The 22,298-nt window shown below is 42.3% G+C and overlaps 1 protein-coding gene across 1 annotated transcript in view; it reads right to left on the reverse strand.

Annotated features, from left to right (window-relative positions):
* Positions 1-22,022, reverse strand: part of ANXA2 (annexin A2) — a 31,268-nt gene extending 9,246 nt beyond the window's left edge. The window contains exons 1-4 of the mRNA XM_076348368.1: positions 21,967-22,022; positions 16,112-16,171; positions 11,860-11,959; positions 3,157-3,251 (exon numbers count right to left, since the gene is read on the reverse strand). Coding sequence (XP_076204483.1) covers positions 3,157-3,251; positions 11,860-11,959; positions 16,112-16,159 — 243 coding nt within the window. The 5' untranslated portion in view covers positions 16,160-16,171; positions 21,967-22,022. The remainder of the gene's footprint in view (positions 1-3,156; positions 3,252-11,859; positions 11,960-16,111; positions 16,172-21,966) is intronic.
* Between the last annotated feature and the right edge of the window lie 276 nt (positions 22,023-22,298).

The raw sequence follows: 22,298 nt of genomic DNA on the forward strand, positions 1-22,298 counted from the left end.
AAAAAAATTAAAGCTCACTTCTGATCTCCAGAGAATTTAGCCTGTAGTGCTTTAATTCTCCCAGCCTGCAACAGTGTTTCTTACACAATTGACAAGGAAACAGAACATAAAGAGCTTTTCTTTTGTGAAAGCCTAAGAAAGAAATTAGGCCAAAGGAGTTTTTTCTCATCCTTTGAAAATAAGAAGAAAGCCACTGGTGGCTGACAAAGTGCTGGGAAGCATGGTGCAGACACATCTGAGCAGCTCCGCTCCAGTCTTGAAGCACCGCCACTTTGTTGGAGCTAATAAGCACAGATGGATCTGAGTTTAACTCCCTGCGGTCAGTGCTTCTCCATCATACTCCCATAGTTTTCCCAGTAGCACTGTATTATTTGTGTTTTTCCTATTATCCCAGCCCTTTACTAGCTGAGACATCGGAAAATTGACTGCAGAGTTATTCCACTGTACAGGCCCAGTTCCCAAACAGCTAGCTGAAGAGAAAAAATCATCCCTGAGCACAGAAAAATTATCCCTGCCTTCACGGAAACTATCAGAAGAGTGTAGCCAAAGTCTCAATTGTTAATTGTCAGTCAATCCTAGAGAAAGAAACAGTCAGGTATGTTCACTTCACAGGATGCATGCAAATCTGTAGCAAATAAAGTCAGAGGCATGTCTTCTTCTAGGGGTTTCAGATGCAACTTGAATAATGCTAATTATCAGCTTCATTGTAGTGTAGTTACAAAGTTGAAATCCCTGGGATCAAGTCTGGGGCTCACACAGATCAATGTATTCCCTAAGCTGAAGTTAAGTCTGTAGCATTCAGAAGTGCTGCATTTCAATTGCTGGTTTCTACACTAACAGTTTGTGAGCTGGAGGGGCAGGGGAAAAGGGGGTAGAGAAAGTGACCTCAGCAAAACTGCAGAGAAGTTTGTACCAGAGAGGTAAAGAGCCAAGGCACTTAGTTCCTTTCCAGAGTCACCCATTTAATCCAGGGCACTAATATATGCTAATACGGCACGCACTTACTGCGTGGATTGACCAAGATAGCGAACGGGGGTTTTGGGCATCTAGCTGCTTTAGTCTAAGGAACATTTTAGTACAATAACTCAATTTTGGATACAGTGTTCCATCATTTATTTGTGTGAAAACAGGTTCTCCAGACATCAGCTGAAACAGCAAAGATACCGCATACCTCTATAATAAGTTTTAGGACAATGCCATGAATGCCAATTAGCTGAGTAAAGTTTCTGCAATCTTTGCACTTTGATGTGAAGGCTGAAGGAAATACAAATCACTACAGGAGGATTTACCAAAACAACTGCAACAAAACACCTCAAACTGAACCAAGCACCTGCCCTCATATTAGCAGGCTTCTGGAGAAAGGTGGTCTTCTCCCCCTGCCAGGAAAGCAGGGTTTCCACTCCGCCATTCTTTGCCATGGCTAGGAGCGCTCCAAGAGAGAAGTGGGAAGCAGATAACTGACAGATATAATTAATTTATAAATAGCAAAGAGAAAAGGTCTTACTACGTGTTCCAAATGAGCACCTGGATATTACCAGTTCATTTCAAAGTTACTGGCGGCAGTTAGGACTGACCAGACGCATACGAAGACACACGTGCAGAACCCCCAGTATTCACTGGTAGCTCCATTAACACTGGTGATGGGGAAAGACTGCATAGATCAAACACCGTTCCTCAACATTACCAATAGTTTCCATTAGACACAGCTCAACTCAAAGGAATGAAAATAGAGGTAGATCTGTGACTTTCTAAAATTATAATGATCTATTGAGAAATCCTGCAACTCACAAAACGAGCAGCTTAGTACAATACAACACATCGCCAAAGAAATCTGCACGACCCGTTGCCAAAGAAAATCATGAGATGCTGTCCCTAGAAGATATACCTACATGTCTTTTCATAGCCCACTTCCTCCTCTCTTGCCATTCACTTGTTTATTTCACCGAGTGGTTTCTACTGCAAATTTCCATTGTTTCTACAGACTGTTTTATTCTTTGGCACTTGTTAAACTTGATAAATTCAGTTTGCTCTTGGGTCGCAGCAAGGAAAAAAGGTGAGAGAGAAACAGATGAAAAAAGTTGCAGGTTTTCTTGATTGTGCATTTTTGTGGTCATGCAAAACATTTAACAAAGCTTTAAGTGACACATTTCACTACTAGGGTCCACTTATATGCACGATTCTCCCACTGCCCACAGAGTGTGACCACCAGGGTGCAGACGTGTGCACACATGCATGCGTCCAACTTGTGCGTGCTTCTGCACGTGCCTATATCAGCCATGCATAAATGTTGGTGAATTTCCAAAATTTAACTCTAGATTTACATTTGGTTTCAGATGAGCATTCTGGGCTGCTATTGGAGGACTACCATTTGGGGTCTGGCAAACCTGAAAGAGATACATTCATCATAATCCTAACTCTATACAAGTTTCCTCTTTTTTGTGGGCATAAAACTTCAATTATGGTAAGATTCTCAAAACTTCAGAAGTCAAGAGAACAACTCTTGCCTTCCAGATAGCAAGACTCATTATGCAGAATTCTGCACACATTTTACAGATTTCTCTCCATCAATAGATCAGTACCTAAGGTATTTCTGACAGGATAATATCTAGTGACAGTTCAACTCATCCTATCACTTCGTTCCACATCTGCAGCGTTTGTAGCACAACTGACTGCAGTCTTTTCTCATTTAAGCTAGCTCTGTAATCAAAAACAGAATACTTTCCTTATGCTGAGTTGTCTTAAAAAAAAAATTAAAAAAATCAATCCCCTAAAGCACCTCCCTTTCATCTTTTCCTTCAAACTGAGGCATTTCACGTCAATGACTTTTCACTATTGTTTAGCATATTTCACCAGGAAATCCTGTGGCTGGCTGGCTGATATGTCGCCCATCGTGATTTCTGGAGGTGCTAGGAAACCACCATCTCCAACAGATTTCAGTCCCAGTTATGCATACTCAACAAATTTGGAAGTCCCACCAGTCCTAAACTGTGACAGCATGGACAAAGTAAATGCATCTTTAATTTCAGTGAAAAGATAAACCAAGTAATACTTATCTCCAATTCACACCCAGTTAACTGTAAAACATGCAAGCCCTGAAAAATCTAACTGTCCACAAGAAAAATATTCAATACTTGGTATTTCTTCATATTTTGCTACCTTTTTGGTTCTCCTCTGATAGGCAAAAGCAATATCCTGCCTCTGCTCATTGCTGCGGTTTGTCAGGATGTTGATGATGGTGACCTCATCCACACCTACAAAGACAGAAGACAAAGAGTTAAAGAAGCTTTCTTGTTACTGTTCTCTTTGTATTAATATGTTCTCCGACACTCAAAACATAGCATATGTGCTGTCTGGAGCAGAGCTCAACAGCTCTCATTAGTTCATATATGTCATGTCCTGGCCTTGGAGAAAGGGCAACCAATTACAGCCCAAATTTTTGATGTGATGCAGATCTTTGTGTACACAGGCATGTATACACCTCAGCAAAGTCTAGTTTATGATCAGCTTTGCTACTTCTGTTTTCTGCTTCACTTGTGTGTCTGTGTACTTGTGTTCAGTTACTCATTAGTCTGCAAAAAGTTGCTCAAGAACACAGGCTTTAGAACTGACATGAACTTGTACTTACTAAAGCCTGCCCTGTCATTTCAGTAGAGTGTTTTCAATTAAGGCTTCTTAATAAAGCAGATATATTTTCTATTTAACCCATAGTCACTTAATTATCACTCCAAACATAAAAATGGGAAAATAAATCAGTATATTTCATCCTCTCAGCAGCTCCGAGGCTCAGAAGACAGAAGGGTTTTCTGACACTGGAAGAACTACGTATGTGCTACTTTTTTTGAAACCATCACTTGAAGATCCATGCTGAGTTTTAACTAGTGTGCCTAGAGGACTTGGATGCTCAAACTCGCAACCTATCTTTTAAGTCAGTGAACTACGTATCAGTAAAGGTTTAGTTTTAAGTGAAGTTTTCCAAATCCATACACTTAAATGCACTTGCAGCCTGAATGTGAGGAGATCATTAAGATTTATTATAAGTTAAAAGCCAAAGCACGCATCTAGAGTTAGATATTCCGGCTGTCAATAGAACCTAATGCACACGACAGCTTTAGAACCTGTAGGGGTCATCAATGCAGGTCAATGCATACAGAGAAAAAGCTTTTATGCTGTACAGGAAGCAGGATTTCCAGATGTTATTTCCTAGATACAGCTACTTGCTACTCTATGTTCTTTCCAATGCAGGCAGCATCTTGTGACTTTTCCACTTGCTCCTGCCTACTGCTACTAATTTGCACTTCAGATTCCCTCTCGTTTTCCCCAATTCACTTGCTGCTTTCAAACTGCATTCTCCTGAACTTGCATTCTTTGGACTGGCTCAGTTCTTCCTCTGATCACAATTCTCATCCGCAGCTTGGTCTTGGCAACTCAAAAGATATCCCAGAGCCTGGCTGGACTGGTGGCTCTTGAGCTTCTTGAGATGAACCTGGAGCATCTGACTTATCTCTGTATCCTGTGATAGGGCTCTAACACAATGGACATTCAACTACCACACCTTGCAAACATCCATGTCTCCCAAAGCGCTCTCTGCAAGGACAGCTACCCTTCGTTTATTCACATCAACAGAAAAAGCGCCAAACAAGCTGTATTTATATTCCCTTAACTAAGCACTGAAGTTATATTAAATACTTTCTCTTACTATAAGAGCTTATAGAAACTGCCCTTGCAAGAAGCCAGTCTCCATTACTCAAAGGAGAACGTTTAGAAATGCAAGCTCCCCTGCCACAAGGTAAAACAAAATAATTGTTAACAACAGATACAGAGCAGCCAGGGGAAAAAAGAGTTGGAGTAACAAATAAGAAAAACAGCGTGGCACACTTTGACACTGAATGTATCTGAACAGAACTGAAAAGGTCGGCCCAGGTGTCATCAAAGGTCATCAAATGGTAGGTGGTTGAAATTTCCACAGGCCTGGGTCAGGACACGCTAGCTTGCTCAAGTAAAATCTTATTTTGAATTTAATTTTCTTACTCTGTTTAAAATAGCAAACACAACTACATTTTTGTAGGATTATTTTTTTTAATATTTTTCTTAGAATGCTTTGTAAAAAGATACAAGTGAAAGAATTTGAGTCCCCTTCCCCAACTCTCCAATGCACATTTGTGTCTATATCGCTGAATTCAGCCCCTAGGTAAAGTGTCCATTTGTCTTTCATGTACATTATTGGTTAACCAAAGCTGCCTGGACATGCCATTCAAACACAGGTGGAGAATAACAGTACAGCTGGAATAAAGTCTCCCAAACAGAAGAGTTAGCATAGCTTATAAAGGGATGGACAGAGGAGACAGCTAGAACAGCTCTCATTGTTATGCTCAAGTATCAAGCTAACCTATAGCTATGCTGTGTAACCATTTGTTCTGGACTATTTCCAGACTGACTGGATGAAGCTTAGAAGAGGCAAAACTATTTCTAAATATTGCATGTCTAATACAGTGCATATTCTTCTGCAACAGAGAGATAATGTGTAACTAGTTATTTTTTCTGGTGGGTTGCATGCCAGGTTTTGAAGCAACTAGGTGGCTCTTATCTAGAGGTCAGAACAAGCCCAGAGTTTCGACTCTGGTCTCTCCATTTACTAAAAGTATTATGCATAGCTTCTTTTACATTTGCACACACATCAGTGTAAATGATGATTTTTTTGATAAAAAAACAGAAAGTAAGGACTGGATCAGCAGCTACTACCAGGACTCAGATCCCTGCCAGAATTCATCTACATTTATTTTCCTTATTACCCAAAGCAACCTCACAGCAACTTGAAACAAAGGACCGCAACAGGTACCATAAAATTAATCATATAAAGTGCGAATGTTGCAAAAGACCTTTTAGCCCCTAGCTACAGAATCTAAAATGATGAGTCAAATCCAAAATTCCTTTCTCCCTCTTCACCACATTTTTCGTGATGAAATACTGTACTTGATAGCCTCACGCCCTTAGCTTATGCTGAGGCAGACCTACATCACGCTCTTATTCACACAAGCCTGGCCTGCAAAAGTCAAAAGGCCCTGGAAAGCATCATGTGTCTTAGTTACAAATTTTGGTTTGAAAACATGCTGACTGCACGTTTCGGCCATAATCTACTCCTGCACATTTTAAAGCGTTCCCATTTTATAAAATAAAAAAAATTCTCCCAGTCCAGAAACGGCCACACACAGACAGACACACAAACATTGGGCCTTTCAGCTGTTGCAGGGCCACAGCATAAGGCAATATCTTAAGCTTTTTAATAAATTCTAAATTTAAACCATTCTTGGCATTCAAAAATGCCAAATAGCATTTTCAAGTTTTATCACAATTGTAATAGACTAGAAACCCACAAATGACTGCATCCAAGTTTCTTAGTTGTATGCTTTGTGGATGGAAATACGAAGTTAACTCATTGCTCTGGCATTTAATGGAAAATAAGTGCTTGTACTTCACACTTGGGAGTCGTGCTGCATGGACAGGATGCTGACTCACATCTGCTGAGGTGGGGTGGAGCAGGAGAGCAGCTCAAACATTTTTCTTTGCTGTTCACTAAAATCTCTGGAAGTTTCAGGGTAATGAAACAAAAATTTATTTCCAAACTTATTCTGGCTGGGCAGATTTTATCAGTGCATTTCTATCAATGGGCAACTGAAAATTAGACATTGTGGCTCACAATTTTTTTTAAAACAATAAAATTCCTTGCAGATGGAAATGTATTTGATGGGGGGGAAGTAGGTCTTAAAAAAACCCAAACCAACCCTATGATTAATAACAACTTTTCTTCTAAAAGAGGCAATCTGTTGTGTTGGTAAGATCACAGTGTTATGGCTCAATCAGCAAAAAAAGAGGCAATTAACATAACCAAAATGATCAGTTAGAGTTTTTAATTTTTTGGTTTAAAAGACACTGTACTTGAATTTCCATGGGCCAAAACAACAGCATCAGCATTGTTCTGAACAAAATGGATGATACGGACAGTCACTTAACTTTCTAGGATGAGGTGAGAACAGAGCTAACATACTTCCATTTAGCAAGAGCTGGCATACATTCATTCAGCTCATTTACTGGAAGTCTGTTCTCTTAAATTTCATTTTCAAAGACAGCACGGACAGAATACCAGAAGCTATTTCTGTCCTAACAGCATCTAGGTACTAGATCATCAATCTACATGAATGAATGAAATGGGATTGCAGATGGCCTCATATTATTAGTGGGAGATGTACGTGATTAGCCCTTGTGAGACCTCAATACCACTGTGTATCTGGTACCAACAGAGTCCCAGGACTATTTGACAGCTCCAGATCTGCAGTGTCTTATTTTCCTTGGATAAAACCCTGATCGCCCTGGAGTCAAAGGGAAAAATTTAGATAAAATAAGACCATGATTTCAGCACTGCTATTTTGCTTAGCAAGATTTCACCAAACCCAAACCATATTGCAATGAGATATTTCGTTACTGATACTATTAATATTCTGAATATGTGACTGATGCAGTTTGGTGGATTTCAGGCACTATCTTTCCCCACCAGGATGCCAGCAGATTTCCTCTAAACTTTTACTTCATAACGTTAAAAACTTTGTTAAAAGGTATGGGCATGTTGGATAGACTATATAAACAGTGAATTCAATCTTATGGAAGATCCCCGTTACGGTTTACACCTCATCATTGTTTTACCAATTTCTGGATGTCCTGGTTTCACCAGGGATAGAGTTAATTTCCTTCCTAGTAGCTGGTACAGTGCTGTGTTTTGGATTTAGGATGAGAACAATGCTGATAACACACCGATGTTTTAGTTGTTGCTAAGTAGTGCTTACACCAGTCAAGGATGTTTCAGCTTCCCATGCTCTACCGACTGAGCAGGCTGGAGGTGCACAAGAAGCTGGGAGGGGGCACAGCCAGGACAGCTGACCCCAACTGCCCAAAGGGACATTCCATACCATGGGACGTCGTGCTCAGTACATAAACTGGGGAAAGCTGGCCGGGGGGGGCTGCTGCTCAGGGACTGGCTGGGCATCGGTCGGCGGGTGGTGAGCAATTGCACTGTGCATCACTTGCTTTGTGTAGTATTATTATTATTACATCATTATTGTTGTTGTTATTATTTTATTTCAATTATTAAAATGTTTTTATCTCAACCCACGAGTTTTTTCTCCCTTGTGCTCTTCCAATTCTCTCCCCCATCCCACCGCGGGGGGGAGTGAGCGGGCGGCTGGGTGGTGCTCAGTTGCCGACTGAGGTTAAACCACGACGCTAGATATAATGGATTTGTTATAGATGTATGTTCTAAGCACTTTCCTACAACAAACCTCTGTTTGAATTCTGCCAGTCATGGAATAAAAAAGTATACCATGAGACCTCAATAAAAGGTTGCAGTTTAGGTTGCAAGTAATTAACTATTCACAACCTAGTCTGACAATAAAATCATTTAACAAAGTATCTGAGACACACAAAGTCACAATGCTAGGGAATAACTCTGATACAGAAAAGAGACACTTCAGCAGCCATCTTTCCTACAAAGAATTAAAAAGAAACCTAACATATGCTCTGTTAGTACTCTTTTAGTTAGTTAGTTTCTTCTCTTTAGGCTCATATACTTGAGCTACTCTATACAGAGTGCACAATGGAGCATTATACAGAAATTAAACAGCCTCTTGTCCTATACAGCAAAAAGCCAGCATTTACAAAGGACATGCTAAGGCACTAGATGAACTTGCTACGGAAAAACTAAATGACGCATAAAAATGAAACTGGCATAGCAATGACGTTTATTACAAAAGGAACAAGCCAGAACTGCAACAAGTTATTTGCATTACACAAACTCTAGGTTGAACTATTGCTAACTACAAACTGTTTTTTATCATCTAGAGCTATTTTTGCACATCTCCCTTTCTCAGCTGTTGTGTATATATAACACCCCTGCATTTAATTCACCTCCACTCAAAGCCCAGCAAAGGGCTGGGCAATATATTTGTGCAGTATAGTTTCTGCAGATAGATCTGAGCCCAAATAAACACATCACAGTATTTCCCGCAGATCCCACCATAGATAAAACAGATGGCTAACCTCTGAGGAATTAATCTGAAGAGTGTGAATGAATGCTGGAATATTTAGATATTTTATAGAGCAGAACAGTCAGATACTCTACCCCAGATCTTTGCCCTAAAACAAATACACGGCTGATGTTTAGTCAGTAAAATAAGTTTTACCCATTTTACACACGATCACCAAAATGGAGATTCATGACTCTGATTCAGGGAGTTTACATTACTGGGAAACAGCTGGATAATTAATTAGATGGTAACTTTTCAAAACTGACCCACCCTGACCGCAAATACCGTACTTGCATATTGTTTATATAAAAATGCAGAAGGTATACCCAAATGATTTTTCCCAGAGATAAGACTCCACGGGATATAATTTCCACAGTGCTGCTGTAAAGGATACAATTTGAAAGACTGCTTTGATGATTGTGAAATACAGGCCCATTATAGCATGTAAAGACCCAGATTTTTGAAACAAAGAGAAGGCATGGGTTTCAGATACCCGAGTCCTTCATCCTGTATAGAGTAAAGCCCCCCAAATAGGCTTGGTTCTTATGTCCGTGTTTTTTTGAAACTGACCACCTGGACCACAAAACCAGCTTGCATATGTATTTATTACCTGCTCTCTCCCTCTCACTGTGTTAAAACAAGGTGAACAAGTCATATTACTCTTTAAGATTCTATGATAACTTACACTGCTTATTTCTACCTTCCACATACAACACAAACTAATTGCTAGAGAATCAGTGATACTTCCTGGAAAAAGGTAGCTCCTGTGGATACGTACTGTTTGTTCATTGTGAGTGTTATATTTTTAGCTCAAAAACTATGAAGATATTTCCCAGAAATATTTGAAAATGTTTTCTTGCAGAAAAATTTCCCTGTGTAGCTGTTTACATCACTGTTTGTAGAAAACCAATTCTTGTCTGAATGATTCAGAATTTTCATCTGGAAAAAACCCCACATATATTTCAGAGAGTTCACATTTTAGCAAATTTTCTGAATCAGCAGATGAAAAGATCCTGTAACCAAGCATTCGAAGTGCAAGGAAACAGTAGCTGGAAGAAGGGTCCTAACACTCTGGTTCTTTATTTCCCCCAGGAATACTTGGTTTGAGAGAGTCTTTATGGTGGAAGATTCAGTATTAAAACCATAAAGAGATTCTCCCCTTTAAAGCCACCTTCCCAAAAAAGCTCCTGGATAACAAGCTAATAAGCAGAGATAAGCTCAGTCCTACAAACATGCAGGTCCATGAATAAGTTTCCCTATTATTTGTTCAAAGGGTCGGGAATCGTCTCTCTAACGAAATGTTTCCATGTATCTTAAAACCAAACTCAGCAAACTGCTTATCTTTGCTGGAAGAAAGCGAAAAAACAACATGAGCTTGACTTTCCTGGCTAGAAAAGCTTTTGTACTGCCTAGGATATTGCAATTTCTTTTTGCATTAATTAACAGCTTTAGTGTTAAAATGTGTAAATTTGTACCTATCCTGAAAGTCTGATGGTACATTTGACATGTTTAGATTTGCCCTGTAATCAGAGCTGTAAAAAACTATGAAGTCTAGACAAAACTCTACATACACACAAAGCATCTTCTGCCAAACATGATGACATTTACTCCTCTCTTGCAAGAAGATTTTTTTTAAATAAAAACAAACCATAAAATGATTCAAAGTCAGAACTGAACCTACTTTAATGAGCAGACAAGGGATTTCTCCAGTTAAATTAAGAAATCTCGTGAAAGGAAGCCTCATGCTTGTTAGGGAGGGGGAATATTTTACATTTTATAGCAAGTCAAACACGTGCTTTGTTGGCACTGATGAAAGACTGCATTTCTTTCTGATGAGAAACTGTTTGGCTTTTAAATTTCTCTCTCTCCTGACATGTAGGCAAAAGACTTGGCAGTTCCAGCTACACCCAGCTGTTGCTCCTCTGGCCTGGAGGAAGTCTGGAAAGTGTGGCACACCCTTTCTTTGTTACACAGCAGGACAAGGACAGAGGACCGCTGCCCTGGGAGTACCACCAAGGTATTACTCCAGAGTTGTAGTTCCTACTCCCTGTACTCCCGATTGTTTCACTATACCAGGCTTTTCCACGCAGCTGCACCTCTCCCCTGCTCCATCATGGTCTCCTACCAGCCAGTGGAAGTGGTGGATCCTGACACCGATACAAGGAGATGGAAGCCTACCTGAGAGCCTGGCTCAGAGCAGCAGAGGACTCACATTGCCCTGCCCCGGAAATACTGCAGCATCATTTCAGAAACCAGATTCTGTTATTTCTAGGACTTTCTTTGGCCCCAAATTAATACAAGATACATGAGCAGTTAGTTCAAAACCCAGGAGAAAAATGTTCAAACCATCCCTATTCAGCTGTCTGGAGAGCTGAAAGGAAGAAGAAATGTCCAATCCAATAATCCAGTAGTAATCCATGATTCAGAGCTTGGTCCCAAATCACTGCCACAGAAGCTAACACTTCATTCTCAGTGGCAGAGAAGTAGTAGAATTTGAAGTACTGATGAGTGATGAGAAAAAAGTGGACATTTTCAGTGATAACCTCAACAACTCTTGGCCACAAACTTCAAAAGCATATTCAAAGCATGCATTTACAGAGTTCAAAATCTAACTCGGTCAAGATTTCATCAGTGAGGTCTGAGAAATCCAACACCTCCTAAAATATGTATCCTAGAGTAAGGATATTAAAACATTGGTCTTGAGACACAGTACCTTTTTTTTTTTTTTCCTTTCACGCCAGCATTCTACCTGACAAGTAGAATCAAAGCCACAGCACATGTTCCTCACCTTTGGTTTTGATGGCTGTTTCCAGGGCTGCAGCATCCCGGTCAGCATCAAAATTTGAGTATGCCTTAACTGTAGCATATGCACTTGGTGGGAGAGAATGCTAGAAGAAAAACAACCTCAAAGTTAAATTCATGTAATCCTGTCCTCGTTGCAGTCAATAAAACACATGCCTCTTGGTTAATCAGTATTTAGCCAAATTTTTAAATATAAGAACTACCATTGGGTATCTGTGAAAATGGAATTCTGCTAAGACCCACCGAACCCTGTTCTCCTGATGTGTATTGTCCAGAAATCCACTCACAGCCATACTTATTATAACAAAGAATATATACAAATAGGTATTATATATTATTGCAGCAAAAACATAACACATTCCAAGTTCACTCACTAAACCTCAATCTTCTAAAATCTGGAGTTTTCTGGCTAGATCTGAAGGAAATTGACTACAGAAAGATAATTCAAAGAAAGTTTAAGTATCTGCCATAAAAGCCTGAAGTATTTTAGATTTGAAGCCAATACTTTACTTTGGATTACAGGCTACAATTAAAAAAATAAAGTAGAGGGAGATGGAAGATTAACAATGAGTAAGTCAGAACAAGTTTTGTGCCCTATCTTGTGGACTTTAAAGGACACCAAAAAAATCTTTTTAAGCCTATCGTTCTAGAAAGCAGAAGTTACTCACAAACTTCTTTTGAAACTCTATGCCTGCAGATACTTGCTTTAAGCAGCATGAGGCTAACAAAACCAAATGACATTTCTAGTTACCTCTGCTAAGAATAAGAGGACCTGCAGGTAAGTTCACTTTGTAAACAGCTGCAACATTTTAGAAGTTACCAGATTTTATCAGCTGTTTATGGCTGTCCTCTCCTGAGGATTATAGCTTCCAACGGGAAGTCACCAGAGTAGAGATTCAACTCTTCTCAGCTGCTTCAGTGTAAGCTAACAGTTTAGCTTGTATCACCTCCCGTGGGCAGGTTAAACTAAACCACAGATTTTCATATAAACAGTGAGAAATATTCACAAATCCCACTCCGCTGAGTTCAATTTAGAGACGTAAACCTCTGGCAGAAAGGTGTAGTGACTAACACCTGAAATTGCCATAGCTGTTTCCTAAGTGAATGAACCACTAAGCTTTCTTGGTAAAGATCCCCAGAAACTTTTGTTTCAGGCCCTAACTCCAACAGAAAGCCAGGTTCATAAACAGGACTGAGCTCTCTTAATATCCCTGGAAAATCTTTTCACATGCAAATTGTTAGAAGGAGGACAAATTTTACTAAAAAATTCCATGGTTTTTGACTACATTTGACTCTATCCTGTAGAGGTCACACTGTCCTGAACAGATTCCTCTGGCGGCAGCCACTGTGCCTTCTTGAGACGGTCTGTGTTACGCTGTGGAGATGGGAAGTCAAAAAAGCACCAATAAACCGAATCATTCTTTCATCTCTTACCATCAGCTCAATCTAGCAAAGTGGCCCCAGTTTGGCCCACAGCCACGCCACAAAACACAGCCTTTCCTGTTAGCAGACCAAATTGCTAACAGAAACAGTAAATGGAGACGTGCAATGCAGCCTCAGAGAAATCCGTGTGCCTGAAAGATTCCTAAACCAAAGCCCATTAATATACACGATCATGTGGCACTTCTATCTAATTAACCAGCACTGCTGGATAATCTGAAGCAAGTCACCTAGTGAGCTTAGCAGAGTTGGGTACCTCTCCTTCTACTCAGCTCTAAGTATTTTCTGAGTCATTTGGACAGAGTATTTTACTGTAAGATGATCTCATACACTGAGAAAATACATAGCATATTTGCAATTTGGGAGCCATCTTTTCCTCTGTCCTTCCACCCAATGCATGCAATAAGCTGGATTCAGATCCCCCGACACCGGTCAAAAGACCCAGGAAGCGCCATGGACATATGTATACCCAGGAAAGACGGAAACCTTCTGCTGGCTACTCTACCAGTAAATGGACCGTCTTCAAATTCAGCATCCACAAAGATTATGCTTTACTCTCTCAGGTGACTGGCTTGAGTACTTCAGTGGAGTAGACACAGGTCTTATCAGGGTGATTATTCTGCCTATGAAAAACAGCCATTTAAATTCCAGACTATATGGTCTCAAATTACTCTGGCACACTACTGTACCACAGTACTGGGACTGTATGTTTTCAGACGAGAGTTTTTCCAACTGACTTTCCATTTAGTTCAATACAAAATTTTCCAGGATGTGGCAGTAAAAGTCCAGCTAGCATGTAACTGCACAAGCAGTCTGGGCCAGACTAAAGCAGAGAAAGATTTTTTTTTTTCTCCCCACATATTTAGCGTGCTTCAGAGGTCCTCCAACTGCTTTACTTCCTTCGAGCATGATGAATTCAATCCTATTGGGAAGAGCAGAACATGAGGGAGACACATATATCACTAACAGGAAAGCTGAAGAGGCTTAATTTCTTCCAAAAAACCCAGGACCCTTTCAAGATATCTACATCTCAGTACCATCTGTCAAAAAAAGTCATCAGTCATGTTTGAAAACTGAGTAACTTGACATCATCCAGTGAGTAACCTATAAAGGCTTGATAAAATATAGGCTTCCAATTCTCAGTGTGAAGATGGAGTACATGATGAAGCATAACAGCAAGATCTTTGTTACAGAATCTGTCTATGCTCCCTTGTGGATAGATGCAGAAACTGTAAGCATAGATTAAATTCAGCTCAACTCCCTCCTTTCCTTAACGGAAGGAGAAGATAACAACAGGCTGAAGCAAGCAGGCCAGTTTCTTCATCTTGAAACAAATCAATCGCTGTACCACTGATGCAGAATGCACAAATTCCTTATTGCACAAGACAGGACTTGGGTTCAGCTGCCACCATTCTATACCCTCAACGTTGAAAACTTTTTTTTGAGAAAAACGGGTGGTTGAAGTACTGTGTTTAACATCAGTTAACTTGCTGAATCATTGCTTAGGGGAACTGGGCAAATCCTTTATGCAAACTAGCTACTCAATAATTCTGGCTTCCAACTTAGGATCTACAGAACAAACTAGCTGCCTGGTATTTCTCACACTCTATGGCATGATTTCTGATGAAAATGCTGGCATGGAACAGTATTCAAATTAGACTTTTGCAACCACTCACAAGCATCATGGAAGAAACATTTCTGCCCTTGAGAATAGATTGCTCAAATATTATTCCAAAAGTAATTCTCCGTTGAAACAAGCACAGCCAAGAAATCTGAAGAGTTGACTGCTTTTGCAGTACAAAACCAGCTTTGTTACTTACCTACAGTGCACTAGCCAGTTCTTTGCAACAGCTCTTTCACAAAGATCATATGGTATAATTTTTTTCGCAACAAGTAACAAAAATAGGCAAAAAGTTTACTTGTACTGAGTTCAGATCGGTATAAGCCAGAGTTACCGGCTATAAAATTTAAAAGTACAGCAAGTTTATAAGCAACATGATGAAATAACGCATGGGTAGGATTCACTTCCTCTTCAGTGACAATCACAGAACCACAAATTCATGGCATGATATCCTGACACTACGCTGGTAACCCTACCATCCAATGTTGCAACGTAAGAAATCAAACAAATAGAGTGTGGCTTTCCGGTATTTCAATAAAACTATCAAGCAAGTGCAGATGTGGTGGAAAATACACAATCAAAACCAAGATTCTTTATGCTTTTCAGAACAGAAAATGAGAACAGAAGTTTGAAAAAATAAGTTTTTTCAAGAGGTAGTTTGGTTTTGGTGACAACCATTACAGGAATATGATCCCCAATATTTTAATTCCCATTAAGTAATGTTCTCCACTTTTAATTGAAAAAAAAAAGAAGAAAAGAAAACTTGGAAGGTACCAGCAAAACCGAACACATTTCCATCTTCTCTTATCATCCTTAACTTATTTGTTCCTTTGGAAGAAAGAGGGACCACAGATGCGAACTAGCATTCAGTTTGTCCTGTGATCTCTTTCATAAGGCCCAGCACATGAATGCTGCTCAATGCTGCTGGCCAGTTCGAAGAACTGTCATTAAATCTAGTCACCTCATATAATTGTCCTATGGTTTACAGCTGCTTTGTGGCTAAAAACTGATCACTGCTGACTAGGTTTTTAGTCAATGTCAAGTTTAAGTAGAAGAGATGAGTGGAATCTTGTAAACTGCACAGCTCAGTACAATTGTTGGTAGAGAGTCCTGTAAAAGAAAAAAGATGTGGCATTTAAGTAAAGCAACCTTTTTTTGTTTAGATAATAATACTTACATCTCCTTCAAGGCTGAGCTTGCTTAAAATTTCATGGACAGTAGACATCTTGAAAGAATGCTGGAGGAAGAGAAAAAAAGAAAAAAAACAAGTAGACTTAAATATATTTACAATTACATCAGCATGTCATATAGTCCTGAAACACTGCAGCACTGAAAGTGACATAGTCCAATGAATTTGCTTAATCCCAAGCAAGAAAGCAGATTTAAGAGTTTCCAAGCCACACCACCATTAATAATGCAAGTGAGAGGTCTTCATTCTATTGTACAATAAAAATTTATCTTTACTCCTTTAAAAAAAAAAATTTCTTCTCCATTTTAAATACTTAAACTTAGGAACTGGAGAATCTCTACCTTAGAAACAGAATCAACTACGTCTACAACTCAGTACCAGGAAAACCGTGCAGAAGAAACATCATAGCCTGGTCCAGCTCAAAGCCAAATAGCAACACAAGTAGTAGCATTTAAATCAGACGCTCAATTCCTCAAGTACTCATGGAATATATTGAAACTATTTATATTCATGCAGACATTTTATAAAATCATAATGCTGTTCAGTCTTTAATCCTGGACACAGGCCACAAATGCCTCAAATATCATAGAATCACAGAATAGTTTGGGTTGGAAGGGACCTCTAAAGGTCATCTAGGCCAACCCCCCTGCCGTGGGCAGGGACATCTTCAACTAGATCAGGTTGCTCAGAGCCCCGTCCAACCTGACCTGGAATGTCTCCAGGGATGGGGCATCCACCACCTCTCTGGGCAACCTGGGCCAGTGTTTCATCACCCTCAGCGTCAAAAATGTCTTCCTTATATCTAGTCTGAATCTACCCCCCTTCAGTTTAAAGCCATTCCCCCTTGTCCTGTCGCAACAGGCCCTGCTAAAAAGTCTGCCGCCATCTTTCTTATGAGCCCCCTTTAAGTACTGCTAGGCTGCAATAAGGTCTCCCCGAAACCTTCTCTTCTCCAGGCTGAACAACCCCAACTCCCTCAGCCTTTCTTCACAGCAGAGGTGTTCCATCCCCCTGATCAATTTCGGGGCCCTCCTCTAGACCCGCTCCAACAGGTCCGTGTCTTTCTTGTGCTGAGGGCTCCAGAGCTGGACGCAGGACTCCAGGTGGGGTCTCACCAGAGCAGAGCAGAGGGGCAGAATCCCCTCCCTCGACCTGCTGGCCACGCTGCTTTGGATGCAGCCCAGGATACGACTGGCCACCTGGGCTGCGAGCGCACATTGCTGGCTCATGTCCAGCTTTTCATCCACCAGGACCCCCAAGTCCTTCTGGGCAGGGCTGCTCTCCATCCCTTCTTCCCCCAGCCTGTATTGATACCGGGGGTTGCCCCGACACAGGTGCAGGACCTTGCACTTGGCCTTGTTGAACCTCATGAGGTTCACATGGGCCCACTTCTCCAGCTTGTCCAGGTCCCTCTGGATGGCATCCTGTCCCTCTGGTGTGTCGACCGCACCACTCAGCTTGGTGTCATCTGCAAACTTGCTGAGGGTGCACTCGATCCCACTGTCTATGTCATTGATGAAGATATTAAACAGTACTGGTTTTGTAGTGGCTCCCCAGCAATAAGAATCACAGGACAAGCTACAACCACCAGTTAGTAACATGATTGTCAGATACTAGGTAACAAGGACTCTCTTAAAATGATAGCTCCAAAAGTAAGACCCATTGAGGCAAGATAATAAATATCATAGCTCCATTGCCAGAACCTGCATAACATCTTGCTAACATATATAAAGAAAAATAGGGAAAAACCCAACCCTGAGATAGATTATACACGTTGCAGAAATGAACATTGATGGGATATGCTTATGCTACAACGCCCTGCCTTTTTTCAACTCTGGTTTCTGGTCAGGGAAGTTTGACAGAGCTGTATTACTGTTTTACTGGAAGGGTCTCTCAACTATGGAGGAAATTTTTTCCAGAGGTTAATAAGCCAGAGGCAGTATTTAAGAGGCTTGATGCATTCCCAAAACTGCTCTCAAAGTCCTCTACTGAAAGGACAGACATTGCCACTCACATTACCTTCTAGTCATCCAGGCTGGCACCTGCAGCAAACATTATTTTGCCTGTTGAAATTAAAGCTTGTTTCCCAGGAACTCCACAATCAAGCTGTAGAGAGCATTATCAAAAGGGGAAAGAGTTGGCTTGATGAAAGGTGGGAGAGAAGGGACAGCAACACCTCAAGACCAGTGACATTCCACTAACTGATAACTGAGCCTGGAACCAAAATTGCACTATGTTCAGCCTCACTGGGTGCCACTCCCTTCAATTCCACGCTGTCACCGGTTCCCCCAATCCAGCTCCCAGATACCATGCCCTCCAAGCCGACTTCCAGCTATCGTGTAGCCAGTCCTGGGTATGTCCTTTCAACTGGTTTTCAGATTCTTTTTTTATTCTCCATCAGTCACTCTTCTGATGGTATTGGGGCTTTCTCAGACAAGCAGTACTAGCTGCCCAGGCAAATTTCCCAGACAAACCAAACTCCTCTCCACTCAATGATCAATCTGAAACCAAGAGCTCAGAGAACCAGCAAGAAGTTTGAAATAGTTTCTTAATAACAGAGATCTGGTTAAAATTCTAGAACAAATGTTTATATTTTGTTTTAGCTCCTGTAAACCTCCTGTACATCAAGAGAAAAGCAGAGAAATCCTAACTTTTAGCAGATATAGCAAGTGTTACGAGAATAAAATGCAGAAACACAGTTACATGGCTTTTGTAGCGTAATTTGCTGTAATCACACCTTTCCTCACTTAGAATACAGAAAGAAAACCTTTCATCTTCTGAAGCAACCTAGGTATAAGTAACAAAAGCAACTTTACTTCAAGGAAAAATTAAGATCCCAGGGGAGGAAAAATAAGACAGAGAATGAAAATCACAGTCACGCATCAACTTATTTGAGAATAATTCTTTTTCAGAGCAAAAATCCAACGCAGCCCTTTAAGGATAGGCTGCAGAAGTTGTAATAAGCTGCTACCTGCTACTGGCACTACTAACCATGCTGGTTAGAGGGGGATGATATATTACTGAGTTATGAAATCCTTAATGTTTACTCTTAATAAAATGAAGTGCCTAACAATAAGACCTTTGTACTCTGACAGTATTACAACCAATACCAAAGAGCAACTGAAGTCCTTTAGTCTTGCTTGTCACAAAGAACTAAAAAACACCAGTGAAAGCTGAAGCAAAGCAACTGCAGTATCATCTTTCACAAAACAATCACTGAACAGCTTTTTGCAAGACTCCTGTTTCTAAATCAATTAAAAACCACATTGAACCAGGCTTGTTGGAAAAAGAAACTTGAACAGAGTCCAGGAACAGAACTAACACACCCTCACGTAGGGCTGGAACTGGGAGGTTCATATCATCAGCACACAACAATGCTATAGCAACCGACCGCCCATCAGCAGCAAGCTGGCAGAAGAAAAAAAAGTGGGAGTTTTTGCAAGAATCTTTGCAGAGAAAGATCTTTACTTAGAGAACAAACGCATCTCTCGTCACAGCCTGCTTTGTAAGGCGCTCATATGTGAGAACAGACTCTCGCTGTTCTCCAATGGACTGATTCTATCTGATGTAGTTTTGACAAGTTCTGAGTGGGTTTGAACATGTAAATAGAAAATACTTGCACTAACTTGTTCTTCCTTATGCTGGAAAAGAATCAACTTCTACCTTCCAGCTGTAAACTAATACTTCAATACCTTGAGGCAAGTTTCTACAACTGGTTTTCCTCCTAAATCCACGTTACGTAATCCTGAATCATGTTATTCTACTAAAAGAAATAGCATCTGTTTTGACCTCGACCCCCACAGTAATCACTGGTTTGCAAATTTGTTATTATATTGGGCCTCGTCTATATTCAGTACCTTATCCCCGTAACTGTTTGGTGACAGTAGAGCGTGTGTTTAAAAGCAGCCCCATATCTCGCTTCCCAGGGGCAGCTCACATACCTTACAGCAGAAAAACCCCATGTGATCCATGGAAAAAAGTGTCAGGTATGCACAAACAACTACATTGCTCAATAAGCAGAGTTAGCATTTTAAGAAGCACTTATTATACTCTTGTAGACAGAGATTGAGCAAAGGATGTTCCCAGACATCTGAGCCAAGGAAACGGCATCCCCGGAATGAGAGAATGGAAACTCTTTCATGCGGAGCACGTTTGTGTCAGGTCTCCAAAAACTAGGGCAAGGCCTGGCAACAGAGGAGATGAGGGAGAGCGAGGAAGATCCACAGTATCTGCTGTAAGTGAAATAAGGACTCAAAACCATTCATTTATATACAGTCCTAACCGCAAGTACAAATGAGCCAGGCTGTATCTCCCCAAATCTCCCGATAAGGTTTAGCAGATCATTTAAAGCCACTACTTGGAGAAAAAATTAGCTTTAAAGAAAAGGATTTTAAAACCCATTAAACCACGCTACCACAAACATACTTTAACCGTTCTCTTCCACAGACACTGCTAATAACCCAGGAGATGTTCCATTCTAGGAAGATACTATGTACATACAAAATTAAGGACTTTTATTTCTTCAAATTATTCTCACCCTGAGACTTTACAGGATTTTTTTTTTTTTTTATATCAAGGCAAACCAGTCCATACATTAGCTAATAGAAACTATACTCACTAGGGCTGCTTATCACAACTAGCTCTGCCAACAGAAAGCACACATAGGGATGGATCACTCAAGGGCACAGAGGTTCCAAAAGATTCTTTCATTCTTGACCTATACGTCAGGGTCTGCACACCTCTGTGCAGATACAGCATTTGAACATGAACATAAGAACAACTAACGTTAAGCGGAATTAAAGCTGCCATGCATGAGAACACAACTCACTTTGGCACGGCTATCCTGAAATCATTTCACTTCCAGTTAAAATACATGGCAACATTCCTTTGACCTACCCCCCCTCCTCACTCGAGGAGGAAGAAGTGGTGTCCAAGCTGACTCACAATCCAAAAGGCAGCAGCAAGATCTCAGCAATTCTGCTCGTGGCCGGGGCAGGGTGGGAGAGCCGTGCCCAAGTCTGGCTCTGCGAGCAAGGAGCCGCACGGGGCTCCCTGGCACGCTGCGAGTGAGAGCGAAGGCAAACCTCGGGTAAGCGCTGGCTACCCGGAACACTCCCCGTACGAGGGCTTCTCTGCTGCCCGTGCCAGCGGCTGCATCTGCAGCGGCGCCAGCAGCCGCAGCCACACCCTGGGGGAGAAGGGAAGGGGCTGCTGTCCCAGGCCGAGCCCGACGCGGCAGCTCGGGCGGGCTGAGGGCTCCGCCGCGCCTGCAGGAGTAACTCCAGCCTCGCTACAGCTGAATGAACACCTCCTGCCACGGCCGGCGAGGCTGGCTGGCACAGCCCGCGTCTCTGCGAGGCTCCGGGCTGAAAAGTGGATTTACAGTATCGCCGTTAATCGAGCTAAGCCTTTTTGTACCTTAACGAGGAGAAGAAGAGAGTATTTGGGGAAGTTTGACGGAGTTTGGGACCGGTTCCTCTTTTCTGAGCGCTGCCGCCACACCCAGCGTTGGTGCGGGGCGCACGAAGCTCTCCGGGGGCAGCCTCGCCCTCGGAGGCCGCCGTTTCAAGGTGAAGCCGAACACAGAAAAGTAACGGGCGGGTAATGCCGAAGGAAGAGGAGAAAAGCGCGGGGCGCAGGAGGGCGGGGGCCGCACCCAGCCACCGCCCTGCTCCGCGGCCGCGCAGCGCCCGCTCCGCTCCCGCCCCGCTCCCCCCGGGGAAGCGGCTGCCGCGGCCCGACACCCGCCCGCACCCCCGGCCCGGCCCGGCCCGGCGGGGCTGCCGCCTCTCCCCCGCTCCTGTGCCGCGCTGGCGGGGCCGGGGCGCCCAGCGAGGGCTCACCTGGCCGGGGCGAGCAGGGCGGCTCTGGCGACGGCTCTGGCGGCGGCTGGGGCCGGCGGCGGCCCGGGCGGGGTTTTGTAGGGCCGGGCGGGCCCTCCCCGCCCCGGAGCCCCCCCGGCCCCCGCGGCGCGGCGCTGACTCACCCGGCCGCGCCCGCCTCCCGCAGCAGGAAGGCGAGAGGGACGGGGTGAGCAAGGGTAGGGCAGAAGCGGCCTCTCCCTCCGCATCCGTGTCCCGCAGGGCCCTGTCCCCGTCGGCCGCCCGGGGGGCTCCCGAGGTTGCGGAGGAGGCGCCGGGAGCAGCGCCCTGGGGTGCAGGGGTCGGGGCTCAGC

The sequence above is a fragment of the Aptenodytes patagonicus genome, chromosome 10 (genome assembly GCF_965638725.1).
Source record: "Aptenodytes patagonicus chromosome 10, bAptPat1.pri.cur, whole genome shotgun sequence".
Classification (NCBI taxonomy): domain Eukaryota; kingdom Metazoa; phylum Chordata; class Aves; order Sphenisciformes; family Spheniscidae; genus Aptenodytes; species Aptenodytes patagonicus.